Raw genomic sequence first — 14,360 nt, 5'->3', positions numbered from 1 at the left:
TGTATTTTTAATAGAGACGGGGTTTCACCATGTTGGTCAGGCTAGTCTCAAACTCCTGATCTCATGATCCATCTGCCTCGGCCTCCCAAAGTGCTGGGATCACAGGCGTGAGCCACAGCGCCCAGCCATGAGCATGTGAGCTTCTTCTTCTGAGACTAGCCTGTTCACATCCTTGGTTCACCTGCCCACTGGGATGTTTCTGACTGGTTCACAGGTATTTGGTATATGATGGATACTAATCCTTTGTAATATATTTTCTCCTCTTTTCCCCATCATTTGTCTTTTAATTTTGTTTGTGTTGTCTCATACAAAAAGCTTTAGTTTCACAAGGGCCCACATGTGGCTCTTCCTTTGGCTTCTGGGTTTCGTGTTATGCTCAGAATCTCTTGCACTGAGATGATTCAGCTGCTGCCACAGACGTTCCGAGAAACAACGGCCACAACACTTGCAGCAGCAGCAAAACATGCTTATTCAAAAGAAAATGTTTATTTTAAAAAGAAGAACTATCACCCCCAGCATTTATTTAAATATTAATAGAGACGAGTAAAAATTTCAAATGGTATAAGAAGAATAACAGCTTTATAGTCACAGATGGTCAGATGCTGACAAACAAGAAGGAGGGTCTATGTACACTGAGATTCGGTTGTTATGAGAATGCATACGAAGGCTTAAGAAACGGCCTATTTATAGGCTTCGGTGGAGCCATAATCCCCAATTTTCTATTGGTTCCTGGTGTCACTTGAGAAGTATGTGAGGCTGAACTGGATCCAATGATGCTGGAGGATTTCGTTTTGGAAGGTATCTTTCTACATGTGGCAGACCCCCTGAAATGTGACAAAGAAAAAATCAAAATGTTAAATGAAACCAAAAGTGAATGACCTTCTTCCTCTCAACCTGCACAATACGACTTTCCTGGGCCTAATGTGTCCTTGTGCATTTTCTGCCTACGAACCCCCTAGGTAAGGTAAGTTTCCTTTACAACTTAAGGAATAAAGGACCGCTGCCCTTCATATAAATTTGTCCTGGATTTGTCCTTCTGAAATGTGAAGGACTGTTTCTTAATTTTCTGACTTGTGACCAACCCACCGCCCCTCTCTCCACCCACACCTTCGGCAGCCGACAACCAGAGCCCTAGGACAAGAGGGGTTGAGGTTCGCATGCCCTCATCCATTCCGACCAAATAAAGGAAGTGAAACACCTTGCTGTAAGGCCTCAGCTCCCAGCGGACAGGCACCCTGGAATGACTGGATTTGTACCGTCCAGAGCAAGGCAGCTGTGGGGTGAGCACGTGTGGCGTGGAGCTGGGCATCTTCCTGGCCAGCCCCAGGAAGGCTGCAGATGCAGCTTCCTGGCGACGGCTGAGCTGCCTTATCCAAGGGTGTGGCCTGTCTCTGTCAGGGCCGTGTCCTGCAGCTCCCTGGCTCACCTGCCTACACCCGGAGATCTGCCCACTCTCCCTCCCAGTCGCTGCTTTCTAAAGCCAAGGAAGAAGCCACCACAGCCTATTACAAAGTCCTTCCAGCATCTCACTTTCCTTGCAGACCTTAAGATAACAGCTCCCTTCCCACCCCTAAATGAAATAAAAAACAAAACCATGAGGCCGGCATGTTTACAGTGATGACTGGTGGGCAGCATTACCCACAGAAGCCTTTCCTGCTGCTTTTAACCAGGCTGATGTCAGGCCCAACATTAATGCCATGGCACCAGGGCATGCAAGTAGCCTCCCGTCTGAATTGAGGGTATAGGGCCACAGCCTGTGGGTAATGACATTCTGGGGGAGCTCCATGACTTCAACTCTGGCTCCAGGACAATTTTCCTGCAGAACTGGCAGAGATCTGCAGAACCGGCAGAGATGCAGCCTGAAGTTTCCCTATGCTGATTTCCTGCTGAGAAATTAAGCCCGGAGCGAAAACCTGCTGTTTATGTTGATTTACAGAATGAATCTGCCAACAGCAGCCTCCATTTCACCTGGGCCATCTATTTACTCCCACTCAGAGAGCCCAGAACACAACTGGTTCATTGTATGTTGTTCTGAAGATGTAAAACTCTGAGGGTAGGGTGGGGAGGTGAGGTTGCTGGCAGAGAGCCACATTTATTCTTTCACTGCACAGGGACTCTCAATCCAGGGAGCAGACTGGGTTGGTGGAAAGGAGAGTGGAGCACAAAGAGGCTGCTCCAAGGGTAACACAAAGTCACACAGCGCACTGGCTTTAGCTGGTAGGGCTTAAAAAAGAATCCCATCTTGGCCGGACACAGTGGCTCATGCCTGTCATCCCAGCACTTTGGGAGGCTGAGGTGGGTGGATCACCTGAGGTCAGGAGTTTGAGACCAGCCTGGCCAACATGGTGCAACCCCATCTAAAAATACAAAAATTAGGCCGGGCGCAGTGGCTCAAGCCTGTAATCCCAGGACTTTGGGAGCCCGAGACGGGCAGATCACAAGGTCAGGAGATCGAGACCATCCTGGCTAACACGGTGAAACCTCATCTCTACTAAAAAATACAAAAAAAAAAAAGCTAGCTGGGCAAGGTGGCGGGCGCCTGTAGTCCCAGCTACTCAGGAGGCTGATGCAGGAGAATGGCGTAAACCCGGGAGGCGGAGCTTGCAGTGAGCTGAGATCTGGCCACTGCACTCTAGCCTGGGCAACACAGTGAGACTCTGTCTCAAAAAAAATAAATAAATAAAAATAAAAATTAGCCCAGCATGCACCTGTAATCCCAGCTACTTGGGAGGCTGAGGCAGGAGAATAGCTTGAACCCGGGAGGCAGAGGTTGCAGTGAGCTGAGATAGTGCCACTGCACTCCAGCCTGGGTGACAAGAGCGAAACTCCGTCACAACAATAACAACAACAACAAATAATCCCATCTTAAACACCCAGGCTCACTGAAAACAAGCATGGAAATTGGTACTGGCTTTTGCACGAGTGTGAGCTTTACTGCTTCTTATCAGTTTAGGTTCCAGGTGATGCTGCAAAGTGCTTCACTCTTACAAACAAAAGTTGTGAAAATTAAATAAGGGAGCCAATAGCAGTGAACACTGGAATATGGTTTGCTTTGTTCTAATACATAAAAATGAGATGGGAGACCATGTGTGTTTTTTAGGAGTCTCCACAGGCAACATGCAGAAGTGGACATGCTCCAGGCAGGTGTGGGCAGGCCAGTGTCCGCTTCTATCTTTGAAATTGATACTAGGCAGGGTTGGCCTCCGATAAGCCCTCCCCAGGCCAGGCCTCAGCTTCCTCTTCAAAAACCCAGGGTGTTGAGCCAGATGCCTTTTAAGGTCTCTGGCTCTGTGTCAGTTACGGAGGAAATGAGTATTTCCCAAAGCGGAGGAATAAATGATGGAAATAAGAAAACGTCTTCACTTAAGAACATTTACTGATCACTTGCGCACTCAAAGCCACAAAATTAAACTAACGTTTTCTAATGCCTTTAATTTCAGTACTCTGGCAGGAGAATTAGCACATACAAGATGTTTGTTTATGGACTTAACAAGAAAATGACAATTTGGTAATGTCTGCCTTCCTTTCTCTTCCCCCACTCAATTTTTGTTTTTTATTACCCAGAAGGACAAGAGGTAGAAAAACTGCAAAAGAGCCGGGCGCGGTGGCTCAAGCCTGTAATCCCAGCACTTTGGGAGGCCGAGACGGGCGGATCACGAGGTCAGGAGATCGAGACTATCCTGGCTAACACGGTGAAACCCCGTCTCTACTAAAAAATACAAAAAACTAGCTGGGCGAGGTGGCGGGCGCCTGTAGTCCCAGCTACTCGGGAGGCTGAGGCAGGAGAATGGCATAAACCCGTGAGGCGGAGCTTGCAGTGAGCTGAGATCCGGCCACTGCACTCCAGCCTGGGCGACGGAGCGAGACTCCGTCTCAAAAAAAAAAAAAAAAAAAAAAGAAAAACTGCAAAAGAAAACACAACAGCTTGCAAAGTTGACTGGACTTTTTTTTTGGTTTCTTTTTTCTGCAAGCAATTCTGTTACAATATGCAGTTACTTTGGGGTCACGTTCTCAAGACTGATGGAATGGTCTCCCTCCTGCCAGGCCTTACCTACTAGCCAGAAGGCAGAGGGTGCCCTGGCAGAGAACCAAAAAAGGGCCGTCGGAAACAATGCAATTATTTAGAAAGAAGGACACTGCCAAGATGATCACACAGATCAGACCGTGCTATCTTTGTTGTTCCCCTGGTGTGCAGAAAGCACCCAGAACAGACATGTCCCAGATGGGCGGCCCAGGCAAACGTGGGAAGGGGAAGACAGAAGCCATTTATGCAACCCTAAAGAGGCCTGGCTTGACTGAACTTTTGGTTTCTCTGTTGTGGCTTCTTCTTGCTACCCCTGCAAAGGCTGGGAGGTCGATTCTCCCAGGTGTTAATGAAAGGCAGGGAGTGTGCACGCGCCTCAAGGTGGAGATCCATGGGATTCTGCAGCAATAAAAGCAGCAGAGCAAGTACTGACAGAATCGTAAAAGTCACGAGGACACAAAACCCTTTGTTATTTATTCAGCTAGTGTATGATTTACAGTATTTTAGGTGGAAAAGTCTCTTAAGAAGAGCCATCGGCCGGGCGGGATGGCTCAAGCCTGTAATCCCAGCACTTTGGGAGGCCGAGACGGGCGGATCACGAGGTCAGGAGATCGAGACCATCTTGGCTAACACGGTGAAACCCCGTCTCTACTAAAAATACAAAAAACTAGCCGGGCGAGGTGGCGGGCGCCTGTAGTCCCAGCTACTCCGGAGGCTGAGGCAGCAGAATGGCGTGGACCCGGGAGGCGGAGCTTGCAGTGAGCTGAGATCCGGCCACTGCACTCCAGCCGGGGCAACAGAGCAAGACTCCGTCTCAAAAAAAAAAAAAAGAAGAGCCATCATTCCAAACAAGCAAACAAATATCTAAGGGAAGATCAACATGGAAGACATCTCTGCAAACAAGAAACATTAGTCAGGCCGAGTGCGGGGGCTCACGTCTGTAATGCAGCACTTTGGCGAGACCAAAGTGGGCTGATCACTTGAGCTCAGGAGTTTGAGACCCACCTGGGCAACACGGGGAAACCTCATCTGTACAAAAAATACAAAAATTAGCCAGGAGTGATGGTATACACCTGGAGTCCCAGCTACTCAGGAGGCTGAGGTGGGAGGGTCACTTGAGTACAGGAGGCAGAGGTTGCAGCGAGCCGAGATTGCGCCACTGCACTCTAGCCTGGGCAACAGAGCCGGACTTTGTCCCCGAATGAAAAAACAAAAAGAAAGAAAGAAAACTTTAGTCATAACTATTAGTCAGTAGATGTTTTAAACATCTGAAGCAAATCTTTTTTGTTGTTTCTTGAAGCAAATATTTTTGCTTTGGATCAAACCTTAATTGTCACTCTATTAACTGGGGAGGCAATATTTAATAATGGCTTATTTTAATAAATACTTCAAAGCAAGGCAGAGCTGTTACATTTTTGTCCTTTTTTCTCTTGTTCCCTATATTGCAAAAGATGTCACAAAACCTACCCCTTTGCCTTGGAACCACTGGAAGCAGTTTTTCTCCTCTTAGACCTTTGGGAGGCTGGCATCTTTTTCCTCTTCCTTTCATTTCTGGTTTTACTTGCAAAGTAGTGGGAAGATACAGATATTTCCTCGTCGAGCTCCTCAGCGGTACTTCTTCCGGGGCCTCTGCTGCCGGACAGGCTCATCCCTGGGGAACTGTCTTCAGCTACAAATGGAAAATGCAGATGTTTACAGGTGATGTCACACTGGTCCACGTGTTTTTAGTCTATATGAAGAGACACACTGCAGGGGCCTGTTTTAGCAGATAACCTGGCTTCCTCCCTGCCATATGGATTCAACAGTTCAGCAAGAACCAAACCTTTTTTTACTTCACAAAGCCCCAAAGTGTTCAATGGCAGTTCATTTTTAACAAAAGAGAATCAGAATTCATTTAAAAAATTTGTGATAGGGCCGGGCGCGGTGGCTCAAGCCTGTAATCCCAGCACTTTGGGAGGCCGAGACGGGCGGATCACGAGGTCAGGAGATCGAGACCATCCTGGCTAACACGGTGAAACCCTGTCTCTACTAAAAATACAAAAAACTAGCTGGGCGAGGTGGCGGGCGCCTGTAGTCCCAGCTACTCCAGAGGCTGAGGCAGGAGAATGGCGTAAACCCGAGAGGCGGAGCTTGCAGTGTGCTGAGATCCGGCCACTGTACTCCAGCCCGGGTAACAGAGCAAGACTCTGCCTCAAAAAAAAAAAAAAAAATTTGTGAGTCTTGAAGTTAACTAGAGACATGAGGTTTAGCTCATACTGTCGCATATGGCCTGTATTCCTGTTGTTGATCGGGCAGTTAGTTCTCGTAGGCAATTCAAAAAATATCAAGTGCTATAAAGATGGCAGGCAATTTTACTTATTTTAAATGTGCTGAAAAATTAGCTCAATATAAGGGAAACAAACGGTTCTGTATCTCATCTTTGAACAATAGTTTCTTAGTAAATGAGTATAAGAAAATTCTAGACCCTATTTTACTCTTCACAGACAAAAAAACTTGTCTTTGCACAATGGTTGAACATGTCACATATTATGCGGGAGGTGGGACTGCATGAAAGCACACATTTGCAAAGAAGATGGTAATTTCCATAAGTATTTGCATCCCAAGGCACCCAAAAAGCATGAAACCTCCCTATAGATAGGTCACACGGAGACCCAGTCTCCATTTCCTGGCTGGTCTGGTTTGTCCTACAGGCCACCCTACAGGAGCAACATGGAGGGCACAGGACTCCACCATGGCTGCGCCAAACCTGGCTCACTGTCAAAATGTATTCGGAACAAGGTTTTTAATGGACGAATTACCAAATAGAAGAATTTATAAGAACCTGACCAAGTGTGGTGGCTCATGCCTGTAACCCCAGCACTTTAGGAGGCTGAGGTGGGTGGATCACTTGATGTCACAAGTTTGAGACCAGTCTGGCCAACATAGTGAAACCCCATCTCTACCAAAATATACAAAAATTGGTCAGGTATGGTGGTGTGTGCCTGCAGTCTCAGTTACTGGGGAGGCTGAGGTGGGATAATTGCTTGAACCTGGGAGGCAGATTGTACCACTGAACTCCAGCCTGGAGTGAGACTCCAGACAGAGTGAGACTCTGTAAAAAAAAAAAAAAAAAAAAGGTGACTGGGGAAAGAAAGAACTTGAACCATCTCGTCCTGCTCATCATTTCCATTACCCTTGGGAAGACCCCCACACAGCCTGTCTGGAAGCAGGAAGAACACTGAATTGGGCTTGTCTGTTGTGTCCTATTACATGGTGATGTTATCAGAGGGCAGAAGACTTCTGTGCTCTCAATATTGCCTGCAACAAAATACTTCGTTGTTCTCATTCCCCCCTGGTCAATGATTTCTAAAGCTATAATGATGATGAAGCTCATGATTAGAGGTGCCACAGGACAGGCCTAACGTGACTCTGGGAACGTCTGATAATGACGCACTCAGGCAGGTTCTGTCAATGATTAACAATAGTAACATTCTAGTTTCATGCTCATTTCTCCAAAACATTTAAACACTAGTCTTAAATTTTATCTTTAGACATGTTTGTCAGATAACATGTTCCTTCCTTGGTGGAGGAACCTGATTCACAAAGAGGCTATTGATGGCCTGCCAAAGATCACACTGCATGACACGGTGGCAGATCTGGCACTGGCACCCAGGGCTCTAATTCCTCGAGCACTTGCATTACAGGAACTAGCAACCCCTGGGCCCAAAGGTCCCCTTTTGGATCCTATGAGTAAGTTCAGAAGTGGCACCCGCAGGGGGCAAAAGCACTAGTGTCCTCTCAGAGGTGACTGGCACATCACTGGGGGCTGACTTGGATGTCAGTGTGACAAGGTGTAGGAAGCATTCACACAACCTGGAAACTGCATCATTCTAATTCAGTGAGATGCGTCACTTCACATTAAACAGGCTTTTAGAGAACACACGTGGCTGTATACTAACCTGGCGATGTCCACTCAGAGTATTTCTGTAATACTGAAATCACTTCCGCACCATATTTTTCCAGTTTGTCTTCAGTAACACCATCAATTTGAAGCAAAACCTCAGGATCAGAAGATAAAGATTCTGTGCAGAGGCATAAAATTAGGAATTTAAATTATCACCCATAGAAAACCCACTGAATTCATGCTCATTCACGCATTCAGCACATGTCTGCTAAGTGCCAACTAACTGCAGGGTACTGGGAACACAGGCCAATTTTGTAAAAGGCAAAGTTAGCACCTCGAGGCAGCAGACGGGCGCAGAGGGCAGGAACCCACCATCCAATTCCAGCGGCACAGGCCAGGGCAGAGCAAGGGCAAGAGCCAGGGCAGGAGGAGGCTGAGGGTGGGACTTGTGCCATGTGCGCAGAGTGGAGCAGACCTGCTCCTGCCCACTATTCCCATGGCCAATACTCATCTAGCTGAGACTGGCATGCCCTGTCTTTACTGAGAAGGCTGCATTTCTATTTCCAGCTCCAAACTCTTCTCTGCACTCCAGACTTGTACACCCCACCCTAGATGGCATAACCAAATTGTTACTTCCTCCAGCACAAACTTTTCTTCCTCCACTCTTCCCCACGTGGGGTGAGGCAATAAGCAGCCAGCTGAGTCCTCTGCATAGAGATTGCATATCAGTCTTGCAGCTAGACAAGCCTGTCATTTAAAGGTCACCCTGGCTGCTGTATAAGAAATTGACTGTAAAGGAAACAGTAGAATCCAGGAGCCTGGTGGAAGCCATTGCAGGAGCGAGTGAGGATGGAGTGAACTGGAGTGCAGTAGTGGAGACACAGTGAAGCAAGGTTTGGGTGAGTTTTGGAGGCTGGCTCTGGAGGACTGACTGATGCACTGGCTCTGGGTAGCGAGGGAGTAATCATTCCTATGGATCTGAGCTGAGCAAAGGGTAGATTTCGAATCCTTTCCCATCTGTGATTTTCACATCATTCCCATGTTTAGAGGAAAAGCAACAGACTGTGGACAGAACAGAAGGTTTATGAAGGGTGTTTAATGGAAGATAAAGTGGGAGAGGCAGGAAGAAATGTAGACCCTTGATAAAATGTATACTTTATCTGGGCAGCTGCTGTAGTTTTACTAGTTTTTGAAAGATTAAAATGTACATCACATTCACAGCTGGAAGTAACGAGGACAGTTAAGAAACTACACTAATAGCCTAGAAATAACATACCAGAAAATACCATATTTCATCAATTCCAAGATACACACCTTTTCACAATTTAGCATTCCTGAGGTCAAGTTGTGTCTTAGAACTGCTGATGGCTAAATGGCAGCTGCCTTGCGGTTGTTACTGCTCACGCTTGTGAGAACTTAGTCACAGCTATCAGTACTGTCAGCACGTCAACAAAGTCACTGCACTGTTTGTACCTCATGTATTGAGTCTAACTGCCATGACATGTCTTCAAAAAGACTATACTGTGATTAGCATTAAAAAAGTGATTGTGGATGCAGAAAAGTTCTGAAACAGAGTAGCAAGGAACACATTTGGCATTAAGAAAAGCGCTATCTGGCTGAGCGCGGTAGCTCATGCCTGTAATCCCAATACTTTGGGAGGCTGAGACAGGGCGGATTGCTTCAGCCCAAGAGTATGAGACCAGCCTGGGTAACAGTAAGGCCGTGTCTTTTCAAAAAAATGAAAAAGCTAGCCACGCATGGTGGCACATGCCTGTAGTTCCAGCTACTCAGAAAGCTGGGGTAAGGAGGATCACTTGAGCCCAGGAGGTCTAGGCTGCAGTGAGCCGTGTTCAACCACTGCACCCAGCCTGGGCGACAGAATAAGATCTTATCTCCAAAGAAAAAAAAAAACAAAGCAAAACAAAAAAAAACCCAAGCAGTATTTGTCTCTGAGGGCACATGCCCACAATTCCACAGTTTCTTGCAAGTATAACCAAGTGCTTTACATGACCTAAGAAAGAAGACACCTAAAGTAGATGAGGCAGCATTACATCTTTGTCACTGAGAGATGTACAACCTTCTGTTGACACCTTCTGGTATCATCAAGAAACCACCACCTTCAAAACAGAACTGATAACAGAGGTTTCAATTAAATCCTGGGGAAAATAGTGGAACACTCTGGAAATGCCTTATGGCTAATGAGAATGTTAGTGATGACACAGGGAAAAACAAAGACATGGACAACTCAGTTAAAAAGTGACTCAGAAGAGTCAGGCTTTGAATGTGAACTTTTATAGGTACCTACAGTAATTTGATTATATGTATTTTTCATATAGGCACAGAGCTGTGGATAATAAAAATCAATGTCTAAATCAGTAAAAAACAGTTCTTTCAATAAAAGCACTGTGTCATAGTTTAATTAGCAGAATTTTTTCTTCCTTAACAGTCCATAAAGTAACAGTATCTTAATATAGCTGGCATCTTAGAGTCAGTGAAATATTGTAATGATCGATTATGGTAGAAGAGGGAATGAAGAAGAGAGAAGGTGATGATTATGAGATTTTATGAAGAAGAACATGGAAAGTAATATAGCCCAGTTGGTCAACTATATGAAGACGTTGTTTTCCAGGAACTCTACTACTGAAATTCTGGGTTGGGCTGTCTGCCCATGGAAATAACTCAGACCAGTAAGTATTTATTAACTAGAGACATAGCAGTGTGCTAGATCCAGATGCAAAGAAGCATAAAACACAATCTCTTCACTGCAGATTTTTTTTTTTTTTTTTGAGATGGAGTCTCGCTCTGTCGCCCAGGCTGGAGTGCAGTGGCGCGATCTTGGCTCACTGCAACCTCCACCTCCTGGGTTCAAGCAACTTTCCTGAGTACAAGTGCCTGCCACCACACCCAGCTAATTTTTGTATTCTTAGTAGAGAAGGGGTTTTACCATGTTGGCCAGGCTAGTCTCTAACTCCTGACCTCAGGCAATCTGCCCACCTCAGCCTCCCAAAGCGTAGGGATTACAGGTGTGAGCCACGGCACCCAACCTATTACAATATTACAATTGGTCATTACAATATTTCACTGACTCTAAGATGCCAACTATATTAAGATACCGTTATTTTATGGACTATTAAGGAAGAAAAAATTCTGCTAATTAAACTATGACACAGTGCTTTTTTGAAAGAATTGTTTTTTACTGATTTGGACATTGATTTTTATTATCCACAGCTCTGTGCCTATATGAAAAATACATATAATCAAAGTAAACGGTGGGCGCATGCCTGTTATGCCAGCTAATTGGGAGGTTGAGGCAGGAGAATCGCTTGAACCCAGGAGGTGGAGGATGAAGATATTTGTACATAACACAGCTAAACACTATAAGGCAGGCAAATAATCAGCACAAATAATGAAGTGATGTCTCGTTTTAGAAATTACAATAATCCGGCCGGACGCAGTGGCTCACGCCTGTAATCCTAGCACTTTGGGAGGCTGAGGTGGGTGGATCACCTGAGGTCAGGAGTTTGAGACTAGCCTGGCCAACATGGTGAAATCCTGCCTCTCGGGTTCAAGTGATTCTCCTGCGTCAGCCTCCCAAGTAGCTGGGATTACAGGCACCTGCCACTGCGCCCAGCTGATTTTTTTGTATTTTTAGTAGAGACGGGTTTTGCCATGTTGGGCAGGCTGGTCTTGAACTCCTGACCTCGTGATCCACCTGCCTCGGCCTCCCAAAGTGCTGAGATTACAGGCATGAGCCACTGCGTCTGGCCAGATCATTGTAATTTCCAAAATCAGACATCACTTCATTATTTGTGCTGATTATTTGCTTGCCTGAGAGTGTTCAGCTGTGTTATGTACGAATATCCGCAACCTCCGCCTCCTGGGTTCAAGCTATTCTCTTGCCTCAACCTCCGAGTAGCTGGGATTACAGGCATGCGCCCACAATTTACTTTGATTATATGTATTTTTCATACAGGCACAGAGCAATAATTACAATTATACCATATATAACATATATAGGGTACCATTATACCATATATAACAAAGTACTGTATATATGTTAAAGAACATATTTTATCTTAAGAATGAGTTTAATATTCAACAGTCTTAGATGTCCTTAAAAAAAAAAAAAAAAAGAATAAGTTTCAGCCAGGCGTGGTGGCTCACGCCTGTAATCCCAGCACTTTGGGAGGCTGAGGTGGGTGGATCACCTGAGGTTGGGAGTTCAAGACCAGCCTGACCAACATGGAGAAACCCCATCTCCACTAAAAATACAAAATTGGCTGGGCATGGTGGCGTATGCCTGTAATCCCAGCTACTTGGGAGGCTGAGGCAGGAGAATCGCTTGAACCCGGGAGGCAGAGGTTGTGATGAGCTGAGATCGCGTCACTGCACTCCAGCCTGGGCAACAAGAGTGAAACACCGTCTCAAAAACAAACAGAAAAAGAGTAAGTTTCAATTGTTTCTCTGAGATTTTAATCCAGAGATTAAATAAAAACAACTGAGGCCAGGCTCAGTGGCTCATGCCTATCTGTAATCCCAGCACTCTGGCAGGCTGAGGCGGGAGGATCGCTTGAAGCCAAGAGTTTGAGACCAGACTGGGCAACATGGTGAAACTCTGTCTCTACGAAAAAATACAAAAATTAACTGTGCATGCTGGTATGTACCTGTAGTCCCATCTACTTGGGAAGTTGAGGTGGGAGGATCACTTGAGCCCAGGAGGCTGAGGCTGCAGTGAGCCATGATCACACCACAACACTCCAGCCCGGGTGACACAGCTAGACCCTGTCTCAAAACAAACAACCCCAAAAAGAAACAAACCACTGAGATATATTTATCACTTAAGGAGTTCCCTAGCAAGATTAACTTTCGGCCTATTAATCTGTGCCACGTTAACAAAGGATACATGCGTACTCACCTGCAAGCTTCTTGAGAGTGACGGTATTAAAAATATTGAAGTAATGGACACCAAAAACTTTCCCCAGAGATTTGCAGACTTCTGTAAGTTCTCCAAGACATTTTTTAACCATCTCTTCCCTCTGAGATACTTTTGCTACTAACGCTTTTTGTTTTTTCACACTGCTGGAATTTTCTGTTTCCATAAAGTCTACCTTTTATGAGAGAGAAACAAATGATAGGAGTGGGTATATGTACACTTGTACCCATACAGGGGCTTTATTTAATGCATAATTGCATTTTTGGGGGGTAATTCTATTCTGTCACGCAGATAGTGAGCCCCCTGGGAACAGGGGCTGTGTATTCTCCATCTTCTTATCTCTACTGTCAAGCATAGAATAGTCTCTTGATAAATGTTTCTTTAATGAATATATAAAAATTTAGTGACCTGATAACCCAGTAAATTACTTTTGACATTACTTGGGTTGAATTTTAAGATCTCTTTCCAATTTAAGACGAACAGAATATGTTCATATAGAACAGTACATATAAATTCAGTATCTATAAGCTTGGACAAAGACACTATACTTTGGTTCAACTCATTGTGAGATAGTAAAATAAACATGAAAAATACCATACCTTTAAATTGCCATTTAGTACAGTTTGGGCTTTATTTCCGAGCATCACATAAGCGATTGCCTGGTCATTGGCATTGATATATAAATCTTCATCCAAAATCTTGTCAAGTATCAGCTTTTTAAAAAGTCTTTCGGCATTGTGTCGTGAATAAGCAGATCCTTTTCCAAATATACCTGACTGGATTTTTGCACTCTTACTCCCTGAAAAGAAGGTACAGGAAGTAAGATGAGTAAATGTAGGTATATCATCACCCTCAAATAGAAGAGGCTAAAAAGTCATTTATGGACAGGTTTGGATAGATGTAATAGATCACAAACCCCTGGCACAGACACTCATTTCTGTAAAATGAGAATATTTGAGTAGAACGCTAAAATTTCTATGGTTGTATGTATTTTTACTTATCTTTTTACAATACACATGGACAAAAAAACAGCAGCAAAATTATATTGGAGCAAATAAATCAAAGAAAGAGTTTATATAAACCGTAATAGCTTTCTATCACTGTGCTATGTATTAGGGTAACTGTCCATTACTTATCTAGTTACAGTATTTTTTTTTTTTTTTAGAGAGAGGTTCTCACTCTATTGTGGAGGCTGGAGTGCAGTGGTGCAATCATGGTTCACTGCAGTCTCAAACTCCTGGGCTCAAGTGATCCTCCTGTCTCAGCCTCCTGACTAGCTGAGATAACAGGTGCAGTCCATCACACCCATTTATTTCAAAATTTTAAATATTTAAGTGCATCTAGTATTTATCAATTTTTTAAATTTTTGTAGGTACATAGTAGGTGTATATATTTGTGTAGTACATGAGATATTTTGATACAGGCATACAGCGTGAAAAAAGCACACCATGGAGAATGGGCCATCCATTCCCTCAAGTATTTATCCATTGAGTTGCAAACAATCCAATGACACTCTTTAT

At 44.7% G+C, this 14,360-nt stretch overlaps 1 protein-coding gene across 2 annotated transcripts in view; it reads right to left on the bottom strand.

Annotated features, from left to right (window-relative positions):
* Nucleotides 1–467: 467 nt before the first annotated feature.
* Nucleotides 468–14,360, bottom strand: part of BLM (BLM RecQ like helicase) — a 101,201-nt gene continuing 87,308 nt past the window's right edge. For both annotated transcript variants that reach the window (XM_023195393.3, XM_023195394.2), the window contains 5 exons: nucleotides 13,440–13,639; nucleotides 12,823–13,015; nucleotides 7,963–8,085; nucleotides 5,492–5,693; nucleotides 468–824 (listed from right to left, as the gene is read on the bottom strand). In XM_023195393.3, coding sequence (XP_023051161.2) covers nucleotides 647–824; nucleotides 5,492–5,693; nucleotides 7,963–8,085; nucleotides 12,823–13,015; nucleotides 13,440–13,639 — 896 coding nt within the window. In that variant the 3' untranslated portion in view covers nucleotides 468–646. The remainder of the gene's footprint in view (nucleotides 825–5,491; nucleotides 5,694–7,962; nucleotides 8,086–12,822; nucleotides 13,016–13,439; nucleotides 13,640–14,360) is intronic.

The sequence above is a fragment of the Piliocolobus tephrosceles genome, chromosome 6 (genome assembly GCF_002776525.5).
Source record: "Piliocolobus tephrosceles isolate RC106 chromosome 6, ASM277652v3, whole genome shotgun sequence".
NCBI lineage: Eukaryota > Metazoa > Chordata > Mammalia > Primates > Cercopithecidae > Piliocolobus > Piliocolobus tephrosceles.
Note: the sequence above shows the minus strand (reverse complement) of the source record. Positions and strands in the feature narration are given on the sequence as shown.